Source organism: Oryctolagus cuniculus, chromosome 4 (genome assembly GCF_964237555.1).
Source record: "Oryctolagus cuniculus chromosome 4, mOryCun1.1, whole genome shotgun sequence".
Lineage (NCBI taxonomy): Eukaryota > Metazoa > Chordata > Mammalia > Lagomorpha > Leporidae > Oryctolagus > Oryctolagus cuniculus.
The window spans coordinates 109950675-109978089 of NC_091435.1; the positions used below are offsets into that span (position 1 = coordinate 109950675).

The 27415-nt window shown below is 47.5% G+C and overlaps 1 protein-coding gene across 1 annotated transcript; it reads left to right on the forward strand.

Annotated features, from left to right (window-relative positions):
• The first annotated feature begins 9483 nt into the window (after positions 1–9483).
• On the forward strand, positions 9484–10066 carry LOC108177974 (large ribosomal subunit protein uL23). Its single transcript, XM_017346913.3, has one exon. It carries the CDS (start codon positions 9513–9515, stop codon positions 9981–9983), a length of 471 nt encoding a protein of 156 aa, XP_017202402.1. The 5' UTR covers positions 9484–9512; the 3' UTR covers positions 9984–10066.
• Positions 10067–27415: the final 17349 nt, after the last annotated feature.

Genomic DNA, 27415 nt, shown 5'->3' on the forward strand with positions numbered 1-27415 from the left:
ACTAAAATGAGTGTCTCTTTACCATTTCTTTCTTTTCTTAAAAAAAGATCTATTTATTTATTTATTTGAGAGGCAGAATTACAGGCAGAGAAAGGGAGAGACAGACAGAAAGGTCTCCTATCCACTGGTTCACTCCCCAAATGGCTGCAAGGGCCAGAGCTGAACTGACCTGAAGCCAGGAGGCAGGAGCTTCTTCTGGGTCTCCCACGTGGGTGCAGGGGCTCAAGCACTTGAGCCATTTTCTGCTGCTTTCCCAGGTGCATCGGCAGGGAACTGGATTGGAGGCGGAGCAGCCCATATAGGAGGCCGGCACTGCAGGCGGAGGCTTAACCTGCTACACCACAGCTCAACACCTGAGGGCTCTACTTTCTACCAGGAAGCCCCACAATCACAAAGTTTGGTTGAAATGATCTCAGCCTGGGAAATGTTACCTTCCCAGGACCTGATAAGCCCTCCTGAAAATACAACATCTGCACCTTTCTGAATCCTTAAAATGGAAGTAAATGAATAAAATGCACGTAAACCCACAAGGACCCAAACAGCACAAGGGACGAGGACAGAGGGAAACGGAAGACTGAGGCCTAAGTGAGGCCCAGTGCAACAGCCACACTCCTGATTAGTGCAGGAGCAAGGGAAGTGACCGGAAGCCAGCCACTGCCGCCTGTCTGAGCTCACTGAGAGAGATCTAGCGATCAGTGGGAAAGCTTGACATGAAGCAGTGGTAAACGGGCAAATAGGAAGCTGAGCAACATTTTTCTCTTTACAGGTATTTATAACTAGGAAAAACAAAAGGTTATTCAAGAAAGGAAAAAGTGTAATACATTATTTGTCTCTGTGCTGTGGATAAAATTGACATAATCTTAATAACGTAACCACTATTAACCAAAAAGTGATATATAACTACATTGAGAGATGAGGCAAGGTAAGGAGTGTGTGTGTGTGCACGTGCATGTGAAAGAGTTAAATTTTCATCTTCCAAGTAAGAAGCCCTTTAGATAAATTGTAAAACACTAAAAACTTTAGAAACAGCAGTTAGGCTACATTACAAGAGATATCCAAAAAGTATGTGGAAAATGAACATTATTAAAAAACATGAATTTCAAAAACATTTTTGCACCAAAAAATGACCTTTTAATTCCATTTTATCCATAAACTTTTGAAAGCACTCTCATATATAGAAATCATGGGGGCAAATGTCAGAAGCAATAGCTAAAAATATGACAGGTATTTAATTCCTGGGGATTGGGAGTCTGGAGTGTGAGGGTGGGGGAGGAGACTTCTGTTTTTATTTCTATTTGACATTTTAAATTATGTAACTATGTGCATTTATTAAGATATTTTAAATTAAAAAGTTATTTTATTTCCATGCATCTCTGCTTCAAATAATTCTGCTGCCAAGAAATTAATTTCTGTCATGATTTGGAGCTCTCTCCTTCCCCAAGGTCATGCGAGAGTCCCAGATGGTTTCCTGTTCTCTGGAATATACAAGGTAGGCCTTCAGGTCTCCAGTGCACAAGGTCCCCACGCCTTGTCTAAGCCCCATAACCTCCTCGGTTCTTTGATCAGACTTGGAGAGAGGATCTTTCGTTCCTGCCTGCAAGCTGTAGTCTCTCCCAGCCTCTCTCATCAGAAATACCTTGTCGCCTCTTGGGGCCCTCAATGGAATGGGGCTCCCATCTGCTGCTCCCAGACAGGGAAGCAGGTACAGTTGCTCCTGAGGCTGCAGTCACATCTTCTCCAGCACTTTCCTCCTCCCCCACCTCTCCTCGACCCTGGGAAAGTCAGGAAAACCTCCTCTTCATGCACCCTCAGTAACCCAGAGCCCACTGCTCTAACTGCAGAGGAGCCGGTGAGAGAAGAAAGCATCACAGAGCAGCACGGGCCTGCCCTGGACCCTCTCCTGGGATCTTTCACTCAGGTGACAGCTTTGCAATTTTGTGAAAGTTCATTTTTAAAATTTATCTGAGGGGCAGAGTGACTCACACAGAGAGGGAGAGAGAAAGAGAGAGAGAGAGAAAGAGAGAGAGAGAGAGAGAGAATCTCTCCCCAAATGTCTGTCATATCCTCAGCTGGGCCAGGCTAAAGCCAGGAGCCAGAAACTCCATTCAGGTCTCTCACATGGGTGGCAGAGACCCAAGCACTCGGATGATCACCTGCTGCCCCTCCCAAGCTGCACATTAACAGGAAGCTGGATCAGGAGCAAAGGCTGGTCTTGATCGCAGACCCTGTGACGTGGGATGTGGGCATCCCAGGTGGCGGCTTGCTGTATTACGTCGCAGTGGTGGACCTGACATCTTCTCAGTTTGATGTACCATTCTATGTGGAGAAGTCTCCTGCTGGCAGCCAGGCCTCTCGCGGGAGCCCTCCTCCATATGTCACCCCCCCCCAGCCCTGCAGCCGTAAAATGCAACGCAACCTGACATCTGCCTTTTTTCTGTGACATTTTTCTTCGATTGCATTTATGCAATATGTTTATTGTTACAATTCTTATTGTAATTTTGTTTCTCCTCTATTACAGTCACTCAGTTCACTCCCCAACAAAGGAGTTGCAAGGGATGTGTCCCCTGGCTCCACGAGAGCCAGGTCTAAGGCAGCAGTCTCAGCAGACACAGTCAGGGCACACTTGATGCTCACTGGGGTGTGCGAAGAACAAAAGAGGACCTCTGGTGGGCTACATGTTGTCTATCATTTATCATTCATCTTTGCTTTCTACTGTTTATGTGTTCTAATGTATATAAAATATATTTATAACACAAACTTACATATTTGGGGTACATTCTCAGACTTGTTTTTTCAGTGATGAAGTGTGTGAACTAAGGTACTTGAAAGTTATATTCTAGGGCAGTGTTGCTCAATAGAAACATAGGGATTGAGCCTCATGTGTAACTTTAAGTCTTACACGCCACAATAAAAAGGGGGGGAATTAAATTTAATAATATATTTTATTATTTATATCGGAAATATTATTCCAACCTGTAATCAGTGTAAAATTAATAAAATATTTTACTTTTTTTTCCTTTAGTTTTCGAAATCTAGCCTGTAGCTGAGAGTGACAACACATTTGGTTTAGACTAGCACGTGGCAAGTGCTCAGTGGCACGTGTGGCTCTCCGAGCCACGTAAGACAGAGTACTCCGCTGTAACAGAGGTATCTGAGATAAATCTTGTATCTAGAACTGCTTCTGACAACAGAGTTGAGACAGAACTGTGCTGGCCTCGTCTCTGTAGCACACCCGGCACAGTGATGAGAAGAGAACCACGAGTCCTTGATCATCTACTTTGCACTTGAGCACTTCTGTGTCCGTTTCATTCCACTATCTAACCCGCCCTTGATTCAACCAGGTCAAAGGCAAAGAAATGGAGCTCAGGTCACAGATGCAGGGAGAATGCCAGTCATCATCCAAAGCCCTGACCTGCAGCAGCTTCTTCTGGATGATACCCCCTCGCCTTTGTGAAAACTCCCGAATGCATTGCGGTCACTGCTGTGCAACGGGGTTGCCAGTTGAGAGTGCGGTCACGGAGCAGGCAAGCAAAGTCTGGACCGTGGCAGTCACAGCGCCCTCCTCCAAGCCCCGGGGGAACAACAACAATGCAGATGGTCAGGCCCTCTAGCCTCCAGGTGTACACGCTGATTTCCCAGCCCAGCAGGCTCCTCCTTGGGGCTTCTGGCGGTGAAGTCAAACTGAAGTCGATTAATTAAACACTGTATTGATTGCAGGTGCTCTGGGGGGTTCTAAAAGGGCTAGCTCCCTGAAGTCGCTTCTCTTGAGTTAGTAGCTCATCTCCCCCTTTGCAAGTGTGACACTGAGAACTTGGTCACAGTCCTCCCACACACCCACCCTGATGTCGGCGCCCGCTTCCTTGAAAATCCTACTTCTTGCCTTTCCCAAAAGACAGTCACGGCAAGGAAAGAGAGAGGCCTGCTGGTTTCCAGGTCATGTTGATTTAACACTTCGTCATTGATGCATCCTGGCTGTCTCACTTGTAGATTTTCATTTTTACATCCTGCTAAATACCTTGCAGGGGTGTCGTCTCTCTTCATTAGTGAATGTTAGCGAGGCACGTTAGAGAGGGAAGTGCTGTGTCAGTGCTAAATGTGACCCATCAGGGATCCTCATGTTCTCCTTTGTCTGCACAGGGCTTTTTAGTAGCACACTAACCATGAGAGGGATTTGCACTTGGCAAAAAACTTGGGTAGTCTCCGCTGGATTGCAGATCACTGGAACGCAGGTTCTTGGTGCAGGAGCAATTGCACAGGGCATTTTGCATCACCACACCTTCTGTCCCGGATGTAACAGAGTTTTCTCTGTTGATTCAGAGTGCTGTGATCTGATGTGGGCTGAGGAAAGACTATTTCCTGTGAATTGTGCTGCTTTCGTGGTAGACCCTTAACCTTCCGGGTACGTAGTGAGAAATCCATGGCTGGGTTTTGTTTGTTTCCTTTTTTTGTTCACTGAGAGGGTTACTGAAACAATTGAACTGTGTTTCCAATGTGTCTAGAGTAGGAAAAGACTGGTTTGAAATTACAGCATGTGAAATTAAGTGTTGGGTAATATTTCACTAAGAAAGAATTTAAATACTGCTTTCATTTGCTTTTGTTAACATACTCAGTAAATCTGAGTTTATAAAATGTCTACATAGAGGATCAGGTCCAGAATCCTTATTAAGCTGTTTTATTTCAGCAGCCCATCTCTGCAAACAAAAATAATGTTTTCTTGTAGAATACTGAAGGGTTTCCATTCTTTATTGTTTTCTAATTCTCAGGTATTAAGCCAGGTGGATATTTAAAACAAGAAACCTGGGGCAGGCATGATGGCTCCTGCTGCTGAGGATGCCAGCATACTATATTAGAGGGACAGTTCAAGTCAAAGCACCTGCGCTTCTGATCCAACTTCCTGCTAATGCATCCTGGGTTGGCCCCTGGCACCCTTGGAAGAGATCTGGATGGAGTTCCTGGCTCCTGGCTTCAGCCTGGCCCAGCCCCGGCTGTTGCCAACATTTGGGGAGTGAACACAAATGGAAGTGGATGGAAAGTCTTTCTGTCTTTCTCCCTCTGCCACTCTACCTTTCAACTAGATGAAAACAAATTTTCTAAAAAATAAAAAAAGAAAACTGCTTAAAACAAAGCAGATAAAGTTGCAAGTTTCTATTTTGCTTAACAGTGAGGGTTTATGAAAAACATGACTTTTTTGTTAATTTTTTATAGAAACAAAAAATAAACTATAATTCGCAGCCTGAAACTCACTTGATATTTCTTTGCAAATCCACACAGTGGCTGTTAACTGCAAATAATTACAATAGTGTTGCTAAATCCAGACTTCATTGTAAGAACACAGCTAATCATCCTTCATCTTCATTTTCAGTGTAAGAAAATCCTCCATTTATTTTTAATAATCAAAATTCCTCAAGACTCCAGCAGGATCCTCAGTCAATGCAAATTTGCCTAGTTCATCTTCTTCCACTCAACTTGTTTTTCTATAATTAGGTGCAGCTGTCACCAGGGAGCCACGTTCTTGTGGGCAGGTAGCTATGGGTACAGCAGGCAGGCTTCAGTCAAACATTTCCCTTAAAAACATCTCTCCACGTTTCTCCTCATTTCCAGTGTGACTGGTTCTGTAAAGAAGAATTTGTTTGCTACCTGGCAGGTGTCTCGCTTGTCACTGTTGACCCTCATCCCTCCCTTACAGCTCCTTCTTCAGGTTCATTTAGTGAGAGACATAAATGCATCTCTAAAGAATGTCTCATCGGGCCAACTTTTAGCCTGCATACATGATATTTCTCTTTATAGCTTCCATATTTTTATCAAGACATATCCTCATTTCAAAATGTAGTTATAACACTGCTAAAAACTTGGCAAGACCGTATGATAAGTATAATGACAAGACAAGCTTCAGAATAATAGAGTAAACACCTTCCACGTCCTCCCCTGTATATGTATAATCTTTACATTGCCTTTCTCTTCAGTGTTTGATAGAAATAGGACAAACGGAGGTGTTTTTCCTACTTCACACGCAGGTAACCCGATCCTTCAAGCCCTGTCACCAGAATGTGTGGGCATTTCACCTCACCCACAGCCAATCAGTTCCCCAGCTGTCACTGCCTGGGAGCCCACAGTTTAACTCCATTCCGACTCTGCCCACCTGGTAACAGCGTCAGATCCCACAGGTTAAGGGCTGTGTCCCACAAGACCGCGCCCTCTCCCCTCCCCCCATCAGATGCCCATGCAAAGGCCCAGGTTATGACCTGTGCTTCTGGCCAACTGGCCATGAGTCAGGGATCCCACAGCCCCTCCCCGGGTTCCGTGGATGTGCTGAGCCACACACAGAAGCCAGGGGAACGCTTCCTTCCATTCGCCGGTTTGTTATAAATCATGTAGCACATACCACAGAGATGCAGAGGGCAAAGTGTGTGGGAAGGGGCATGGAGCCCCAGTGGTCTCTCAGGGGTGCCACTTTCTAGGAATTTCTACATGTTCAGTGACCCAGAAGCTCTCAGGACTCTGTCCTTTTATTTTTTTTTAATATTTATTTCATTTATTTGAAAGACAGAGTTACAGAGAGAGGTAGAGACAGAGAGGGAGGTCTTCCATCTACTGGTTCACTCCCCAGTTGGCCGCAACAACCAGAGCTGCTCTGATCCAAAGCCAGGAGCCAGGAGCTTCTTCTGAGTCTCCCATGTGGGTGCAGGGGCCCAGGAACTTGGGCCATCTTCTACTGCTTTCCCAGGCCATAGCAGAGAGCTGGATTGGAAGAGGAGCAGCTGGGACTAGAACCGGTGCCCATATGGGATGCCGGCGCTTCAGGCCAGGGCTTTAACCTGCTGTGCCTCAGTGCTGGCCCCGTCCTTTTAGGTTTTTATGGAGGCTTCCTCACAGAGGTGTCATTAGCCAGTGGTGATCAACCCAATCTTCAGTCCCTTTGCCCTCCCTGGAGGTTGGGGGTAAGGCTCACACTGTCTTGGTCTGTTGTGTGCTGCCATAACAGAATACCACCAGCCAGGTAATTCATAACGAGGAGACCTTTATTTTTCACAGATCTGGAGGCTGCAAAGTTCAAGGTCAAGGTGCTGGCATCTAGTGAGGGCCTTCTTGGTGTGTCATCCCAAGGTAGACTGGCAAAGAGAAGATGAGAGAGAGCAAGAGGGGGCCAAACTCCTCTTTTTACAAAGGAACCCACTCCCAAAATAATATACCGACTGCTGCGATAACCACATTAATCCATCCACTCTACCCCCCTGGTCTAATCCCCTCTCATTAGGCCCCACACCCTCCAACACCATTGCATTAAAGATTACTTTCTACCTGCTTTTTGGGATATGTATTCAAATGATAGTGAATGCATTGGCAGCCAGCCCCCATTCTAAATCCATCTGGGGGTCCCCAGCCACCAGTCATCTCATTACCATGCAAAACACTCATCACTCCAGAGATTCCAAGGGTTGTAGGAGCTGTGTGCCAGGAAACTAGGACAGAGACCAAATATATATGCCTTCCTCTATTGCAATATCAAAGGCATGCTGTATATTCAGGCTTTCTAGCACCCATTCTATTGTTGCTATGTTCGTAGCAATTATTTTCAGATCTGAGTACCCAATGTTTTAAACCATCTAAATCTTTACTATGAAAAGAATTTCCAGAGAATTTTAGCTTAGCGGCTAAGATGCCTGCATCCCACACTGGAGTGTCTGGGTTTGATTCCAGCTCCAGCTCCTGATTCCAGCTTCCTGTCAATGCAGACTCTTGAAGTCAGTGACGATGACTCAAGTAACTGGGTCCCTGTCACCCAAATGGGGGACTGGATGGCAATCCTGGCTCCCAGCTCTGGCCTTGGCCCAGCCCAAGCTGTTGAAGGCATTAGGAGAGTGAGATAAAGGGTGGGAATGCTCTGTTTGTTGTTTTTCTCTGTCTCTGTCTCTTTGCCTCTCAAATAAACAATTAAAATTATTTTTTAAAAAAAGAATTTCCCTAACATCATTAAATGGATAAGAAAAAAAACTAATATTAACAGTATTTACTTTGGGGGCCCGCCTTGTGGTGCCTTTCAACTGAAACCTTTTTAAAAAACAACATTTACTCTCTAGAAGAGACATCTGCACTCTGGGTTTTTTGTTTTTTGTTTTTTGTTTTTTGTTTTTTTTTTGCAACACAGTCCGCAATGAGCAAATAGAAATGGTGTAAGTGCCCTCCGTTGATGAATAAAGAAAACGTACAAATACGCAATGGGGTACCACTCAGGGTATCTGAAATACCATCCTTTGCAACAACATGGATAGGAGTGGAGTTCATTCTGTTAAGTGAAATAAACCAAATGAGAAGGACAAGTACCACACGCTCTCAGCCATGTATAGAGTCTCAGAAAGTTGATTTCACAGAAGTTGAGAGTAGAATGGGGGTTACCAGAGGCTGGGTGTGGCAGTGGGTGGGGGAGGGGGAAAGCTTGATTAATACTATGACGTTATTAGAAGAGGAGTAGGAAGTTCTGCTGTCCTGTTGTACACCAGCGTGGCCACCGATCGTTATGGTATGCTGTGTATTTGTACCTCTCTTTCTCTCTCTCTCTCTCTCTGTCTCTCTCTCTCTCTGGCTTTTCCTCTCTCTGTCTGTAACTGTACCTCTGAGATAAACAAATAAAATCTTAAGAAAAAAGAAAAGAAAAGAAAAGAAAAACCCCATTCCGCCCTTACAGGCCGGTGACAAATGCTAAGTGACAAGAGGGGCTTCTTCCTGGGACACGTCGTGTCCCCACGTCTTCTGAGTTAGCTGGGTCAGGAAGCTCTTCCAGAAAGCAAAGTCTCGGGCCCCCAACACAGATGCGCTCTTGAAGGGGGTATGGGATAGGTTCAACTTATCCCTGCCTGAGGCCAAAAGCTGAGTCTTCAAGGGTTAGTGGGACAGCCTCAAGATGGCCAAATCCAGGAGAAAGGCTTCTGGTGGGGTGAGAGAACTGAAAGAGGAACAGAAAGTGCCGAGGCCGCGGCAGGGCTGCAAAGGGCAGTGGTCTGGGCGTGGGGCATCAGGGACCCCAGAGCCAACAGACACGTGAACCAAAAGCCACGGAGGCCAGCAGGCAGCTGGATGAGGGCCGGGAGGCATGGCTGGTGAGCCGGGTGGCAAGGGAGCCCGGGCACCGGGGAGAGCGCAGGAGGAGCTGGAAGTCCAGCCAGCCAAGCCAGGGGTGGAAGAGGGAATCAGAGTGGGATGCAGCAACTGCACGGACCCAAATCCAGAGAGGCCTGCTGATCCTGGGGTCAGTTCAGGGCCTCCAGCCCCGAGACGGGTCAAGTCTGACACTTGCTGACACCTGGTGATGGTCAATGCTGGGCTTCTCATGCGATTTCTGCCAGGCTGCCGGAAACGCTGGCCCAGCCTTGTGGGGCACATGGCACCCACATCCATTTGCCTCTCTCTCTCCCTTTCAAGATTTATTTATTTATTTGAAAGTCAGAGAAAGAGAGAGAGAGAGAAAGAGAGGTTCGCTTCTCAAATGACAGCAACAGAAAACCCTTTTCACCAAGATGGCGCCGAAGGCGAAGAAGGAAGCTCCTGCCCCTCCTAAAGTCGAAGCCAAAGCGAAGGCCTTGAAGGCCAAGAAGGCAGTGCTGAAAGGCGTCCACAGCCACAAGAAGAAGAAGATCCGCACGTCCCCCACCTTCCGGCGCCCCAAGACGCTACGCCTCCGACGGCAGCCCAAATACCCTCGGAAGAGCGCCCCCAGGAGAAACAAGCTTGACCACTATGCCATCATCAAGTTCCCCCTGACCACGGAGTCGGCCATGAAGAAGATAGAAGACAACAACACACTGGTGTTCATTGTGGATGTCAAGGCCAACAAGCACCAGATCAAACAAGCTGTGAAGAAACTCTATGACATTGATGTGGCCAAAGTCAACACCCTGATCAGACCTGACGGAGAGAAGAAGGCGTATGTGCGGCTGGCTCCTGACTATGATGCTCTGGACGTTGCCAACAAAATTGGGATCATCTGAACGGAGTCCAGCTGGCTAATTCTAAATATATGTTTTTTCACCATAAAAAAAAAAAAAAAAATGACAGCAACAGCCAGGGCTGGGCTAGGCCAAAGCCAGGAATCAATAGCTTCTTCTGGGTCTCCCATGTGGGTAGCAGGGGCCCAAACACTTGGACCATCTTCTGCTCATTTCCCATTAGCAGAGTGGGAAGTGGAGCAGCTGGGACACAAACTAGTGACCATATGCGATGCCAGCATCACAGGTGGCAGCTTCACAACAGTGGCCCATCTCTCTTTTTCTCTCTTTCAGTGTATTTATTTAAAAGGCAGAGTGCATGTGAGAGAGAGGTTTTCTCTCCCCTGGTTCACTCAGCAAATGACCACAATGTCCAGAGATCTGCCAGGCCAAAGCCAGTAGCCTAGAACTCCATCTGGATCTCCCACATGGGTGGCACAAACCCAGGTACACAGACTCTCTGCGGCTGTTTTCCCCAGGCACATCCGCAGGGAACTGGATTGGAAGTGGAGCAGCCAGGACTAGAACCAGTGCTCATTTGGGATGCTGGTGTTGCAGGCAGCGACCTAACCCGCTGTGCCACAACGCCAGCCCCTTGCCTCTTCCTTCTGAACACACACCCAGCCGACGTTCCTCAGCCTTTCTCGCTTTGGGAAAGGCCATGGAATTAAGCTCTAACCAAAGCGATTCAACCTAAGCAAGGCAACTTACTCTCAGGCCTCCCAGCCTTTCCACTTCCTAAAACGCAAGTATTGAAGAGGGCAAAGCCATCACCAGCCCGATCCCTGACTGTCATCAGGGAAGACAGCCCCATCCTCCCAGCTCTAGACCCTGAGCATCTGGCCTGCTCTCTTAGGAGAGGAAGAGATAAACTTTCATCACCCTCTGGCTGTATGCTTCAGAGCAGCGTAACCTATCCCGAGTCATACTCAATGTGGCCAGAGCTCTCCCAAGACCCCAAGAGGGCTGCCACAGAGAACACGCCCCAAAGCACCACTTATAAGTATGTGAGGTGCGTGCCCACCCGTGGATTCAGAGAGGTGGCTGCCACAGGAACATCAGGGCCGCTAGTTTGCTTGTTTGTCCTTTGTCTGGAACATAGGAAATCTTTTCCCAGACAGGTGTTAGAAAAGGCACTGAGGGCCCCACCCCTACACCTGCAGGCAGCTGAGTGCAGTCCACCATCATTTATAACTTCTCTTTGCCCAGTGGCAGAGGCTGAAGACAACAGGAGGTCAGGAAAAGAGATCAGACATGGCTCCTCCCAAGTCAAAATGCACAGCAGGAGCCTCGGGAGGTTACCACAGCTTTACCAGGAGACACGGGCTGCCCTCAGTCTCCAAGCCCCAAAGTTGTGTTAGAACAGGGAGACTACGAGTCTCAGACGCAGACTTGGAGAGAGGTAGCAGAGGGTATTATTCCTCACGGTGCGAGATGTCTGATTTCTTAGACAAGAAATTTAGGAGTGACCAATAAAGAATGAATTAACTGAAAACAAAATCAAGGCCAATCCCATTTTAAATCCTCACCTTTCAATCACAGAGTGCACGTGTCCTCTACCCATCCTAAAAGCAGAGATTGGGGAATAGCCAAGGAGAGCAATGGGCAGGAAGGGCAGGGTGTGGAGAGAGGCATGGTGCACTCTGCTGCTCTAGAGGGCACTCACGAGAGAACACGCAGGGCCTGGAGCTGTCACTTCTGAGGACCAGGATTCTCAGTGGGGTGCCACGCTGCTTTATCACCCCTATCACCCCAGCTATGTGAAATCTATCACAACGGGGCCATGGCTGAGGTGCAGTGGGTTAAGCTGCTGCCTGCAGAGCCAGCATCCCACGTGGGCGCTGGTTGAGGCCCAGCTGTTCCGCTTATGATTTAGCGCTCTGCTGATGCACCTGGGAAAGCAGCAGAAGAGGGCCCAGATACATGGGCCCCTGCCACCTACACAGTAGACCTGGAAGAAGCTCCTGGCTCCTGGCTTTGGCCTGGCCCAGCCCTGGCTGTTGTGGCCAGTTGGGTATTTGAACCAATACATGGAAGCTCGATTTCCCTCTCTCTCTCTCTCTCTCTCTCTAGCTTCTCTCTGTTACTCTGCCTTTCAAATAAATAAATCTTAAAAAGGAAAAAGAAACTGTATCACAAGGAACTTGGTATAAGAATGAATGAATATTTTCCGGGTTCTGTGAGCCCTGATGGAAGAGCTTCAGAGCCAGACAACGCCCTATCCCTGGCACACAGCAAGCACCTGGGCTCAGTGCAGACAGCATGGAGGAATCACTATGCTGCAGATGGGTCTTCTCCCCTGAAGACAACTGACGCCGAAGAGAAGGCTCCAGAAGCCAGCTTGAGAAGTCATCCACCAGCAGCTCCTCTGTCCGATGAGGGGTCAGATACTCAGACCCGTATTCCCCAGTCTGCCTGCCACACTGACTGACTCCAAGTGGCCTTTGTGTGTTTCTGGGAACCGGATCCATCTTCAAGGTACAACGAGCACCACCAATGGAGGACGTCCGGTCTCGTTTGCTGAGTGCTTGGGAGGCCATCTGTACGCTGCAATGCTCTCCTCATTCTCATGATGAAACACAACAGCCAGCTGATCAGGAACTACAATTCGTCTTTGTTTTCCAGGCTCCACAACATTTCAGGATTCCCCGGTCCCCTGATTTCCTCGTCTTCCCTGAGTAGCTGCGGGCTGCTCTCAACGCTTATTTACATCAGTGCTGGGGAATCCCAAAAAAACCCCAGAGTGATTCACCTTCCCGGCTACAGCAGGCCCAAGTCAGCATTTGCTGTGTGGGGGAAGGCCTTGCGCTAGTGCACTTTTCCAAACGGTATCAAAGCCCCACGTCATCCTGGTGGTCACTAGCACACAGGGTTCCCGCCCCAACCCCGCTGCAGCAATGAACGGTTCCCTGCCGACATCCACTCATGACAGAGCCGCAAGGCCCTGCCAGCGCTCTCTCCACTCGCTCATTTATCTACTCAGTCTACGTAAGGATGTCGCAAGGTTCTACGTGCTGCACGTGGTTCTAGCTGCTCCAGCTGCAAGTGTAAAGGAAATTGATATGGCCTCTGTCCCTGTGGAACACACAAGGGCAGGTGAAGACTGACTGAGGACTGGTGAAGGTGACAGATGATAATGACACAAGCCGGCAAACAAAATTACACAGTGTGGACGCTTTACGTGGAAAAGAGGCCATGACAGAGAACTGTGGAGGGACCCACTACATAGGTGGCCTTGGATAGCCACTCTGGGGAAGCGACACACATAGTGGGCAAGGCTACAGGGTGCCTTGAGAAAGAGGCACGAGAGGAGAGTATTATAGGCATGAAGACACCTTGTGTTAAGGTCCTTAGGTGGAAACAAATGGGGCAGGGAGAAGGCTGATAAGCAAAAGGGACAGGTGGCAATGTCGTGGCACAGTGGGTTAAGCACCTGCTTGCGACACTGACATCCCCTATCGGAGCTCCAGCACATATGCGAGTCCCAGCAGCTCTGCTTGTGCTCCAGCTTCTTACTAACGCACCTGGGAAAGTGGTAGATGATGGCCTAAGTCCTTGGGCCCCCGCCACCCACGGGGGAGACCTAGATGGAATTCTGGGCTCCTGACTTTCGTCTGGCCCAGCCCTGACAGTTGCAGCAGTTGGGAAGTGAACCAGAGTATGGACGATCTCTTTCTACCCCTCCATCCCCACCCGTTTCTCTCCCTCTCTCTGCCACTCTGCTTTTCAAATAACAAATAAATCTTTGGAAAAAGGACAAGATAGAAGGCACGGGGTTGGGGGGGAAGTGTTTGGCTGGCTGTTGGCTTCCTGACCTAGGTAGATACTGCAGGTGTCAAGGACTACAGGTCTAGGGCAGAGCAGTCAATGAACCCGCAGCCAAAAGAGGTGGGATCCGCAGGAATGCAAGGACGACAAAAAGGCAAAGCCATGTAGCATGAGGCCCGAGAAGCAGGGCTGGCACACATGCAAGCAGCACGAAGCAGTCGGAACGCTACTCTGGAGCTATATCGGGGAGGAGCAGTCTGCCCTTAAGAGGGTGCTGAGAGAAGCCATGGCTCCAGGAGACTGTCAGATGGGGACGCGAAGTGCTATAAGTAAGCTGAGAACAAGTTTGCACCTTTACCAACATGGGGGGGGGGCGGGGGCTGCTGGCACAGGGGCAACTTAGGAGGGGAGGGAAGGGGGCAGGCTGAATTTGGGAAGTGCAAGATCAGAAGAATGGGAGCTGTGTTGCGGGGGGGGGGGAGGGGGGGGCGCTCCCTGATGGCACTCAGGTCACCAGCAAGCCAATCCAGCACTCACTCCCCGAGGGGCTTAGAGGACTGTGTGTGTGTTTCGGGGGCAGCCTTGTTACCAAGGAGCCAGCAGCCTCCTGAACATCTTTATCTGAGGGAGCCACAGATGGTTGTGGAGTGGCAACAAGACTAATTCTTTGGGCCAGCTCACACCGGGTTTTGGGCATGGGGAGTTTCTGGGGGTGACCACACAGTTCTGAGTGAGTGCTTGAAAGAAAGGGGATTCGGCCTGTTGAGGAGAGTGCATTTCCTAAGTAGAAACAGCATGGATGGATTTCAAGATGCTTTGCACCAAAATAAAGATTTATTTATTTATTTGACAGAGTGACAGAGAGAAAGGAAAAGGCAGAGAGAACTTCCGCCCTCTGATTCACTTCCCAAACGGCCACAACTGCTAGGCTAGGCCAGGCCAAAGCCGGGAGCTCAGAGCTCCCTTTTGGTCTCCCGTGAAGGTGGAAGGGACGCCGGCACTTGGACTTTCACTGCCTCTCAGGCGCCCTTAGCAGGAGGCCCAGAGGAGCGTGAGCCAGAACTGGCACACTGATGTGGGATGCCGGTGTCCTAAGTGGGGCTTCAACCCACTGCGCCACCGCCCCCAGCCCAGGATTGACATTTTAGAGCGAGTTTTATATGCGGCGTGCTGAGAGATAACGAGCACAGGGCAGCCATAAGGACCAACAAGCTACCTGCCTCCTTTCGTCTTTTTTCCTCTCCATGTGCTGAATGAGAAGAACAGCCCATGTTAGTGAAGCTTAGTGTGCGATGCTTTGTGTCCCCCAAAGACCCCTGTATCAAAAACTTGGTCCCCAGGCTGGCACCAGGGAGAGGTGGTGGAATCTTTAGGAGGTGCAGCCTAGCGTGAGGTCCTAGGGTCACTGGGCTGTGCCCTCAGAAGGTAATTCTTTCGGGACTTCTGGAGCTCTTGTGTGTGTGTGGGGGGGGGGGGCGGTTGTACAGCCCGAGGTTGGGCCCATCTGCTCTCTGCTTCTGGCTTGCGTCTGGTGCTACCCCTCCCATTCTCTGCCATCCACCAAGGGGCTTCGCTAGAGCATGAGCCACCTTATTTGAACTTTCAGCTTCCAAAACGGTGAAAACACAAGCCTCTCCTGCCTTCACAAGTGGCCTGTCTCCAGTATTTTGTTGGAGTCACACAATGCTGATGAACACCTAGTGGTTTTCAAAATTTACTCGAAACAAGTCTGAGATGGTGATCCCAGGTTCTACCTACGGAAAGTTTCAGTTCCCAAGTTCTAGGGCGGGAAACACTGTCAGGCGATTGCTACAATTAAAGGAGCCACGTGCAAAATGTTTAACCCCTACCTGGCCCAGGGCAGCTATTTTAACCCATAAATAATATTTATTTTGGGTGGCTCTAACATAAGGATCAACTTTGGTGGGAACAACTTTCTTTGGCATCAGTGAAAACCAAACAGAAGGTAAACCGCTTGGCTTCATCACAAGGTACAAGCTTTCTCTTCTCTTTTAAAAGGCAAAACCATGAGCTGGCATTGTGGCAAAGCAGGTTAAGACTCTGCCTGCAATGCTGGCATCCCATATGGGTGCCGGTTCGTGTCTCAGCTGTTCCACTTTCGATCTAACTGCCTGCTGATGTGCCTGGGAATGTAGTAGAGGACAGCCCAGGTGCTTGGGCCCCTGCAGCTATGTGGGAGACCTAGAAGCAGCTATGGGCTCTGCCTTCAGTCTGGCCCAGCCCAAGTCATTGCAGCCATTGCCTTTCAAATGAATAAAATAAAAAAAGATTTATTTATTTGAAAGCCAGTGTTAAAGAGAGAGAGGGCTCTTCTATCTGCTGGTTCACTCCCCAAATGGCCACAATGGCTGGGGCTGGGCCAGGCTGAAACCAGGACCCAGGAGCTTCTTCCATGTCTCTCATGTGGATGCAGGGGCCCAAGCACTTGGGCCATCTTCCACTGCTTTCCCAGGTGCGTTAGCAGGGAGCTGAATTGGAAGCAGAGCAGCCAGGCCCCAAATGGGCACCCATATGGGATGCCACAATAAACAATGCCTAAAATAAATCTTAAAAAAAAAAAAAAAAAAAGGAACATGAATGCTTTGCAAACCTAGCAGAAATTCTGGTTGAATGTGAAAGTATTACCTACAATTAAAAAAAAGACAAAACCATTTCTTCAGATTTCAGACTTCCCAGTTAGTCTTACTACAAAATTACAATGCACAGATTATAAACTGGTGTCAACAACACAACAAATCTAAAAAAGTTGTTGGTGAAAAACCCAAGAAGGTGTGAGGCTGTTTAATGCAAATTACAGCACACTGTACAGTCAGTTATTTTGGGTAGTGAAGTAAAAAACTGCCAGGAATTGAGATGTGCTGGAAATGAATTTTCAACAGGAGTAGAAGGAAAATATCTTTCCTTGGTAAACAGATGACTTCCTCTGTTTACCTCAGGTGCCAGAGTGTTTGGTGTTTGTGAAACAGCAACACAGTCAAAACTCTGCTGAAATCATTTTGAAATGGACATCTGAGTATACACAAACATTCATGGGTTTATTCTACGAATAACATTGTTTGAATGACCTGCAATATTTGGTAAAGAAAGTTCACAGCTGGGACAGGCATTTAGCCTGGTGGTTAAGGCGCCAGCTAAAATGTTTGCATCCCATATTGGAACGCCTGGGTTCACTGCCCGGCTCTGGCTCTGGCTCCTGACTCCAATTTCCTCCTAGTGCAGCCCCTGGGAGGTGGTGGTAATGACTCAGTCCTTGAATCCCTGCTACCCACGAGGGATACTTGGATTCAGTTCCTGACTCCCGGCTTCAGCCCAGGCCAGCTTGGGTTGTTGCGGGCATTTGGGGGAGTAAGTCAGCAGATGAAATCTCTCTCCCCTCCCTCTGTCCTTATGTCTCTGTCTCAAGTACATAAATGGGGGGAAAAAAACCTCTTTATAAGTTCACAACTAAGGGATATAGAGAATTTCCTGGATTTTGTTTTAATGGAAGTTCTTTATGTTTAAATGAACAATTCAGCCCTGGTTTTATTTTCAACTAAATTAGGTATTTCCCATAGATGAACTATAGCATAATAAGACTCTTGCTTGATATTCCACCAGGACCTGGCACGTTGTAGGCCCTCATTTGTGTTGGATATGGAAATTCTAACATGCAGAATGGTTAACAAGGGCAAAGCAATGCTGTTGGAAAAAACTTATCAGACTCCTAGCTAACATATTACAGAGTTCCTTCGGGAGAGCAAATCAAATGCTATACTGACTTCTAGTAGTTCTGTCAAAGCAAAATACATGACCAGCACAGCTAAAATCCTGGAACTTCTTGGTGACGGGACTGTAGTGAATGCACCGGCTCCTCCAAAGGAAAGGAGGCTAACTCTGACCTTCATTACAGCAAGACACTGGCCCCTGGTGGTGGGGAAGCGGATAGAATCACCACTCAGGCTGCACTAGGCATGCTGCCACCAACCTCCACTTACTACTCACTCCCCAGACCTCACTATTAGGAGACTATTAACTTTTATTCTACTTATAGCAAATATCTCCTACATAAGGAGATAACAGGCATGTAGACTTTTAAAAATTTATTTATTTATTTGAAAGCAGAGTAACAAAGAGAGAGAGAGATAGAGAGCTTCCATCTGTTGGTTCAGCCCTTAAATAATTGGAACGTCCAGGTCTGGGCCAACCCGAGGCTGGGAGCTTTGAAATCATCCTGTCTCCCATGTGAGTAGCAAGGACCCAAGTACTTGAGCCATTATCCACTGTCTTCCCAGGTGCCTTAGCAGGAAGCTGGCTGGAAAGCCAGCAGCCAGGACTTGAATCAGTATTCCAAGCTGTAGCCTAACCCACTGTGCCACGATGCCTAACCTATTTTTTTGTAACTTTTTTTTAAAAGATTTATTTATTTATTGAAAGTCAGAGTTACACACAGAGAGAGGAGAGTCAGAGAGAAGGAGAGAGAGAGAAAGGTCTTCCATCCGATGGTTCATTCCCCAGTTGGCCACAACAGCCGGAGCTGTGCTGATCTGAAGCCAGGAGCCAGGAGCTTCCTCCGGTTCTCCCACGTGGGTGCAGGGGCCCAAGGACTTGGGCCATCTTCTACTGCTTTCCCAGGCTACAGCAGGGAGCTGGATAGGAAGAGGGGCAGCCAGGACTGGAACAAGTGCCCACTTGGGATGCCGGCGCTTCAGGCCAGGGCGTTAACCTGCTGTGCCACAGTGCCAGCCCCTATTTTTTTGTAACTTTTTGCAAACTTTTATGAAATGCATTTCTCTCTTATATAAAAAATTCCTTAAGATAGCATTTTTCCAAATCCTGCCAAATTAGCATAGTGCTACACACACTGTAAAACCTCCAATAAATATAAGAATTAAAAATTTTAAACAAAAACACTTAAGAATAATTTAGAAAAATACCAAGTCTTTGATATACAGGTTCACATTTCCCCATTTGAAAATTAATAGTTTCAAATTAGGCTAACGAGTCATAAATGCATATTTTTCCCATGACCCTTACATTTAAACTTGAGGGTGGGAGTTTGGCAAAGCAGTTAAGATTCTGCTTGGAATGCCCATCATGGCATCTGGTTTGAGTCCCACTTCTGCGTCAGATTCCAGCTTCCTGCAGGTGATGGTCAAGTACTTGGGTTTCTGCTACCCATGTGAGAGATCTGGATGGAGTTCCAGGCTCCTGGCTTTGACCTGGCTCAGCCCTGGCTGTTACAAGAATTTGGCAAGTGAACCAGGGGATGGAAGACCTCTGTTTTTCTTTGCCTTTCAAATAAAAATTTTAAAACATTAAAAAATATGTCTTAAATAAAATTTTAAAAATCTAGTGCTTAGAAGAACATTTTTTTTTTTTTTTTTTTTGCCAGGCAGAGTTAGATAGTGAGAAAGAGAGACAGAGAGAAAGGTCTTCCTTCCATTGGTTCACCCCTCAAATGGCCACTACAGCAGGTGCACTGTGCTGATCTGAAGCCAGGAGCCAGGTGCTTCCTCCTGGTCTCCCATGCAGGTGCAGGGCCCAAGCACTTGGGCCATCCTCCATTGTACTCCCGGGCCACAGCAGAGAGCTGGACTGGAAGAGGAGCAACCAGGACAGAATCCAGCACCCCGACCGGGACTAGATCCTGGGGTGCCGGCACCGCAGGTGGAGGATTAACCTAGTGAGCCACAGTGCCGGCCGAAGAACACTTTTTTCTTTAAAAGATTTATTTATTTATTTTAAAGGCAGAGTTACAGAGAGCAGAGAGAGAGAGAGAGAAAGGTCTTCCATCCACTGGTTCACTCCCCAAGTGGCCACAGTGTTCAGAGCTGTGCTGATCTGAAGCCAGAAGCCAGAAGCCTCTTCCAGGTCTCCCACGTGGCTTCAGGGGCCCAAGGACGTGGGCCATCTTCTACTGCTTTCCCAGGCCACAGCAGAGAGCTGGAACAAAAGTGGAGCAGCCAGGACTTGAACTGGCGCCCATATGGGATGCCGGCACTGCAGTGGTGGCTTTACCTGCTACATCACAGTGCCAGCCCCATTAGAATAAATTTTGATTTAAAAAATGCCTGGGGGTGGGTGTTTGGATCAGTAGCTTCAGTTGCTGCTTGGGACACTCACATTCCGCATCAGGGTGCCTGGTTCCAGTCCCAGCTCCTCCACTTCTAACCCAGCTTCGTGTTGATGCACATTTTGGGAGGCAGCAGATGATGGCTCAAGTACCTCCATTCCTGCCACCCATGTGGGAGACCCAGATGGAATTCCTGGCACTTGGCTTTGGCTTGGCCCAGCCCTGGTTATTGTAGGCATTTGGGGAGTGAACCAGTGAATGGAAGAGCTCTCCCTCTCTGTGTCTATCTTTGTTTTTCACCTAAAATAAAAATGAACTTTAAAATTTTTAAAATTTCTGTAAAAGGACATAGAACATGAGAATCAGATTTTTGTGCCTTTAACTGCCTTTATATGATTTTGTTCCTAAATATATTATGAATAATATAAAACATCCACAAGTGTAGGTACCCACATCACAGATAGTTTATATCATAGAAGCTTCCGATGTGGTTATCCACCTCTAGAAACCCTTTGCTGTCATGGAAAAAACAAAGCATCCAATTTCTCAAGGATTTTGCTAAGGCCTTTCAACAGGCTCTTTCTTACACAACTAGAATTTGCTTCTGACCACATCAACTGGTAATAAACACTTGAGCTAACACCATACTCCCTCAAGTCTAGTGAACCCATCTGGCATGAGATTTTTTCTCATTATTTTAATTGCGCATATTTATGGGTTATAGTGTGATAATTTGATACATGTATTCACTGTGTGATGATCAGATCAGCCTATTTAGCATTTCCATCTTAATAATTTTTAAAAAAGCCTTTTTTTCCCCTTTTCTATTTGCGAGGCAGAAACAGAAAGTGAGAACTAGAGAGAGTGCTCCCCAAATGCCTGCATTAGTCAAGGCTGCCTGGGGCTGGAGCCAGGGGCACATCTGGATGTTCTCTATGGGAGGCAGCCATTTTGGGGGTGAACTGGTGGATGGACGATTTTTCTCTCTCTGTCTCTCCCTCTCTGTCTCTGTAACTCTGCCTTTCAAATAAATAAAATACATCTTTAAAAAAAAATTGATTGCAGGCACTCTGACACAGGATGCAGGCATCTTAGTCCCAAAGTGAAACACTCCCTCCTTAAACAGCAAGAAAAATGATTTTGGATTAACACTTAAAAATTGTGTACATTTAATTGTGTGCTACTTCAGGAAGCGTATACAATACATCCTGATTGAATCAGGGTAATCAGCGTTTCTCCTTGTCATTACGTTTGGGGCCTTCAAGCGCCTCTGCTCATGCAACTCGTCTGAGGTTACTGTGAGGACAGCTACTCTGCTGAGGTGCAGAACGCTAGGACCCACGCCACTTAACTGTGTCCTTTTTTTTTTTTTTTTTTTTTTGTCAAAGATTTATTTATTTATTTGAAAGGCAGAGTTAAAGAGAGGCAGAGAGAGAGACAGAGAGAGAGAGAGAGAAAGGTCTTCCATCCACTGGTTCACTCCCCAGATGACCACAACAGCTAGAGCTGTGTCAATCCAAAGCCAGGAGCCAGGAGCTTCTTTCAGGTCTCCCATGCGGGTGCAGCAGCCCAAGGACTTGGGCCATCTTCTAATGCTTTCACAGGCCATAGCAGAGAGCTGGATTGGAAGTGGAGTAGCCGGGACTCAAACCGGTGCCCATTTGGGATGCTGGTGCTGCAGGCACTGGCTTTTACCTGTACCACAGTACTGGCCCCTTAACTGTCTTTTTTTTTTGACAGGCAGAGTTAGACATTGAGAGAGAGGGACAGAGAGAAAGGTCTTCCTTTTTCCGTTGGTTCACCCCCAAAATGGCTGCTACAGCCGGCGCTGCGTCAATCCGAAGCCAGGAGCCAGGGGCTTCTCCTGGTCTCCCATGCCGGTGTAGGGCCCAAGCACTTGGGTCATCTTCCACTGCACTCCCGGGCCACAGCAGAGAGCTGGCCTGGAAGAGGAGCAACAGGGACAGAACCGGCGCTCCAACCGGGACTAGAACCTGGGGTTCCAGTGCCGCAGGTGGAGGATTAGCCAAGTGAGCTGTGGCGCTGGCCAACTGTGTCTTGTATCTGGTGTCCAGCCTCCCGTGGTCCTCCCCTCTCCCTGACCCTTCCCAACCTCTAGCAATTACTCTACATTCAAACCCGCTTTTTAAGTTTCTCCATGAGAGAACATGGGTATTTTCTTTTCTGAGTCTCACTTCTTCCTTATAGAATGATGCCCTCCAGTTCTCTGCATTTTGCTGCAAATGACAGGCACCGTTCTTTCTCGTGGCTGACTAGTATTCCAGCATGTGCATACACCATACTTCCTCAGTCATCTGTTGATGGGCACTTAGGTTGAGTCCTCATTAGTTATTCTGAACCATGCAGGAATAAACATGGGAGTGCAGTTATCTCTGATACTCTAGCATAGGTTTTAACTTCCAAATATCCTGTATGATCATATTACGATCCCTTAATCCATAGATACTTAAAATTTCAGTCTCCTCCAACAAAATTAAAAATCGTAATTGAAGTAAAGATACAATGTAAACACCAGTCAAGTCAACCTTGCTACACTAAGGCAAATTACACTACTACATTCTCCTTCTCTCTGTAACTCTGCCTTTCAAATATATTTATAGGAGCCGGCGCTGTAGCATAGCAGGTAAAGCCCTGGCCTGCATTGTTGGCATCCCACATGGGCGCCGGTTCGAGTCCCGACTGCTCCTTTTTCATCCAGTTCTCTACTATGGCCTGGAAAAGCAGTGCAAGATGGCCCAAATCCTTGGGCCCCTGCACCCGTGTTGGAGACCCGGAAGAAGCTCCTGGCTCCTGATCGGTGCAGCTCCAGTTGTTGTGGTCATCTGGAGAGTGAACCAGCTGATGGAAGACCTCTCTCTCTCTCTGCCTCTCCTTCTATGTAACTTTGACAACACCGGCCCCCAGAAACACTATTATTTAGCAATCCCACTTTTTAAAATTGCAATCTCATTTTTTTTTTTTTTTGACAGGCAGAGTGGACAGAGAGAGAGACAGAGAGAAAGGTCTTCCTTTGCCATTGGTTCACCCTCCAATGGCCACCGTGGCCGGCACGCTGCAGCCGGCACTTTGTGCTGATCCCAAGACAAGAGCCAGGTGCTTCTCCTGGTCTCCCACGTGGGTGCAGGGCCCAAGCACTTGGGCCATCCTCCACTGCCCTCCCGGGCCATAGCAGAGAGCTGGCATGGAAGAGGGGCAGCCGGGACAGAATCCGGCGCCCCGACCGGGACTAGAACCCGGTGTGCCGGCGCTGCAGGTGGAGGATTAGCCTATTGAGCCCCAGTGCCGGCCTAAAATTGCAATCTCAAGGCATGTGTGGAGAGATCTAAGATCTTATTTTTAAGATAATGATTTGAGGGGCCAGCGCTATGGCGCAGTGGGTTAAATCCCTGGCCTGCAGTGCCAGCATCCCATATGGGTGCCGGTTTGAGTCCTGGCTGTTCCTCTTCCGATCCAGCCCTCTGCTATGGCCTGGGAAGGCAATGGAAGATGACCCAGGTGCTTGGGCCCCGCACCCACGTGGGAGACCCAGAAGCTCCTGGCTCCTGGATTTGGATGGGTGCAGCTCCAGCTGTGGTGGCCATCTGGGGAGTGAACCAGCAGATGGATGACCTCTCTCTCTACCTCTCTCTGTAACTTTCAAATAAATAAAATAAATATTTTTTAAAAGATTGAATTGAAAGACAGAGAGACAGAAAAAGAGAATGAATGAATGTTCTTACTGTTGGTTCATTCCTCAAATGACTTCAACAGCCAGGGCTGGGCCAGGATGAAGTTAGGAGCCAGGAATTCCATCTGGGTCGCCTACGTAGGTGGCAGGAATCCAAGCACCTGGACCATCATCTGCTGCTGCCAAGGTGCATCAGCAGAGAGCAGGACCATGAGCTGAGTAGCCACGACTGGAACAGCACTCTAACATGGGATGTGGGGTTCCCAAGACACAGCCTGACTCTGTGCCACGATCCCTCCCCCTTGAGATTTTAATGCTTACTGTGTATACAAGGACCAGCCATCTGCAATATCTACTATAAAGCTGAAAAAATGTATACCATGGGTCAATTACAAAAGAAATGTTAAAACAAATTCTACTTGTGAAGTTGATGGACTATCATTACTACATATTTTACATATAACCTATTATACCGCATTTATTGCATTTATCACTTGACTACTTGCTGTAGAGATGAACCTTTCTCGGTGTGATGCTTACTTACTCTTAGCTGTCAACCTGACTAAGGAATACCTAGAAACCAGGAAAAACATGTGGGTGTTTGTGAGGAATTTCCGAACAAGATCACCATGAGTGGAGTGGTGCAGATGAGGAGAACTGTGTTTAATGTGGGCAGCGCCATCAATGGCCTGGAGGTCTGCAAAGAATACATATAGGAGGCGCGTTGGTCTGACTCCTGCCTCGGATAGCAGTTGCTGCCCTTTGGACTCCGGGATTTGTGGAACTTAAGTTACACCCTTGGCATCCCTGGTCTGAGGTCTTCAGATTTGGACTGAACAGGGTCTCAGCCTACAGACCACCTGTGTGAGACCTCTCAGCTGCCATAACCACATGAGCTTATTATCCTAAGAAATCCTTCTTCATCTGTCTCACCCTATTGATTGTCTACCTACAGAACTTTCACTGATCACACTCAGTGTGCTGCTTCTCCATCCTCAATGTCAAGGGCAGCGGTTCTTTTTCCTTGGCCTTATTTAGCACCATGCATAGTAAATTCCAGTAGATGCTGGAACAATAAACTACGCATACACCTACTCAGACTATTTGGGTCTTAAATAATCCCACAACACATAGGGGAAGAGGGTAATTCTACAAAAGATCCTCAGATCTACCAAATGACTCACTGGTGGGTGTTGTCAATACACCAAGCTGTTGAACTTGAAGGATTAGAGCCCAGTGTTACCTTTCACAGAGAAATTGGTTGCCCCAGTAACTGAATGCCTTCATAGAAAAATGCTCCAAAGTTTCAACTCCCTCTTTGGGCTCTGTTTTGGGATTTTTACTAATTCACAGAAAACAACCGAATTTATGATGTGATACAGGGAATAACCTGGACAGCATTTCATTAATACTCCTTATACCTTCATTTTAAGCAAGAGCCGAAATTAGGACAATACAATAGTGAAGACACAGGTCAGCCTTTGGTGGTTTTCATGTCCTTGCTCCATGACAAGTCAATTAAGAAAGCAGACACTTTGAAGATTTCCTTCTTCAAAGGAAGCAAACAGTAAGCAAATATTAAGTAACGTGGATTTTAACTGTGGAACTTGGAGCTAGCATTGTAGCCTATCAGTGGGTTAAACTGCCACCTGCGACGCCGGCATCCCATATGGGCACCAGTTCAAGTCCCAGCTGCTCCATTTCCCATCCAGCTCTCTGCTAATGTGCCTGGGAAAACAAGTACTCAGGCCCCTGCCATCCAAATGGAGTTGCAGGCTTCTGGCTTTAGCCTGACCCAGCCCTGGCTGTTGTGACCATATGGGGAGTGAAGCAGCAAATGGAAGATCTTTTTCAGAATGATTAAATCTTTAAAAAAAAAAAAAGTGTGGAATTTATATATACATGGACATATACAATTGAGAAAGGTAAAGTTCTGGACTTCACTTGTAAAACATTAACATGGAAACAGTATATTCTGAATCAGTTTAAATTTGCTTCAGTTTTAAAACTAATTAAAATGTTCTAGGCTCAGATGTCAGCCTTGTGGTGCAGAGGGTTGAGCAGTTGTTTGTAACACCAGCATCTGTATCAGTGCCATCTTGAGTTCCCACTGCTTTTTTTTTTTTTTTTTTTTTTTTTGACAGGCAGAGTTAGACAGTGAGAGAGTGACAGAGAGAAAGGTCTTCCTTTCAGTTGGTTTACCCCCCAAAATGGCCACTACGGCTGGTGCGCTGTGCTGATCTGAAGCCAGGAGCCAGGTGCTTCCTCCTGGTCTCCCATGTGGGTGCAGGGCCCAAGCACTTGGGCCATCCTCCACTGCCTTCCTGGGCCACAACAGAGAGCTGGCCTGGAAGAGGGGCAACCAGGACAGAATCCGGCGTCCCAACCAGGACTAGAACCCGGGGTGCCGGTGCCACAAGCGGAGGATTAGCCAAGTGAGCCGCGGTGTCAGCCCCCACTGCTCTGCTTCTGATTCAGCTTCCTGCTAATGCACCTGGGAAAACAGCAAAAGATGGCACAAGTACTTGAGGCCCTGCCACCCACACAGGAGACCAGGAGTTCCTGGCCCCTAGCTTCTGCTTGGCCCAAACCTGACTGTTGTGGCCATTTGGAGAATGAACCAGCAGACAGAAACTCGCTGTCTCTCTTTCTCTCACTATGCCTTTTACATCAGTCAACAAATGAATCTTTTAAAAAATAGTCTATGTTGGGCTGAATTCTTTACTAAATTGTTTGAATGGAAGTCTGAATTAATATATTGGAGAGGGGGCGCTGCCACTGTGGCGCAGTGGGTGCCATCCCATATGGGCACCAGTTCAACACCCAGCTGCTCCACTTCTGATCCAGCTCTCTGCTGTGGCCTGGGAAAGCAGCAGAAGATGACCCAAGTCCTTGGGCCTCTGCACCCACGTGGGAGACCCGGAAGAAGCTCTTGACTCCTGGCTTCAGATTGGTGCAGCTCCAGCTGTTGCAGCCAATTGGGGAGTGAACCGGTGGATGGAAGTCCTCTCTCTCTCTGTGTAACTCTGACTTTCAAGTAAATAAATCTTAATATATATATATATTATATATATATAATATACATACACACACACACACACACACACACATTGGAGAGGGGCCAGCACTGTCATAATAGGCTAAACCTCCATCTGCAATGTCGGCATCCCACATGGGTGCTGGTTCGTGTCCCTGCTGCTCCTCATCCCATCTGGCTCTCTGCTATGGTCTGGGAAGGCAGTGGAAGATGGCTCAAGTGCTTGGGCCCCTGCACTCCCGTGAGAGACCCTGAAGAAGCTCCTGGCTCCTGATCCTCCTAGCTCTGGCCATTGTGGCCATTTGGGGAGTGAACCAGCGGATGGAAGACCTCTTTGTCTTTCTCAAATAAATAAAGAAAATCTTAATAAAAAAAAAAAAAAAGAAAAAATACATTGGAGAGTATTTTGTTTGATGAATGAATGTCTACACTACAGCAGAATGCCACTTTTAGTATATGAAAATTCTAATCTGTGGGGTGGGTGTTTGGCACAAGTGATTAGGATGGTGCTTGGGACTAGGACACTAGCATAAGTTAGTACAGTGCAAGTGCTCGGATCCCAGTCCTACTTCCAGCTCAGCTTCCTGATGACACACACCCTGGGAGACAGCAGATGATGGCTCAAGTACTTTGGTTCCTGTCATCCATATATGGGAGACCCAGATTGAATTCTACCTGGGCCGGTTCCAGCCTCAGCTGTTGTGGGCATTTGGGGGTTCAGCTAGTCATGGAAGATCTCTTTCTAATAAATAAAAAAATTAGGAAAAGTTTTTAAACTCCCAAAATTTCATTGTTTCTTAAAATAAATTCTGATACATCTTGGTTCTTATAAACAAATTTCTGATATGTTAAAAATGGTCTACTCTTGA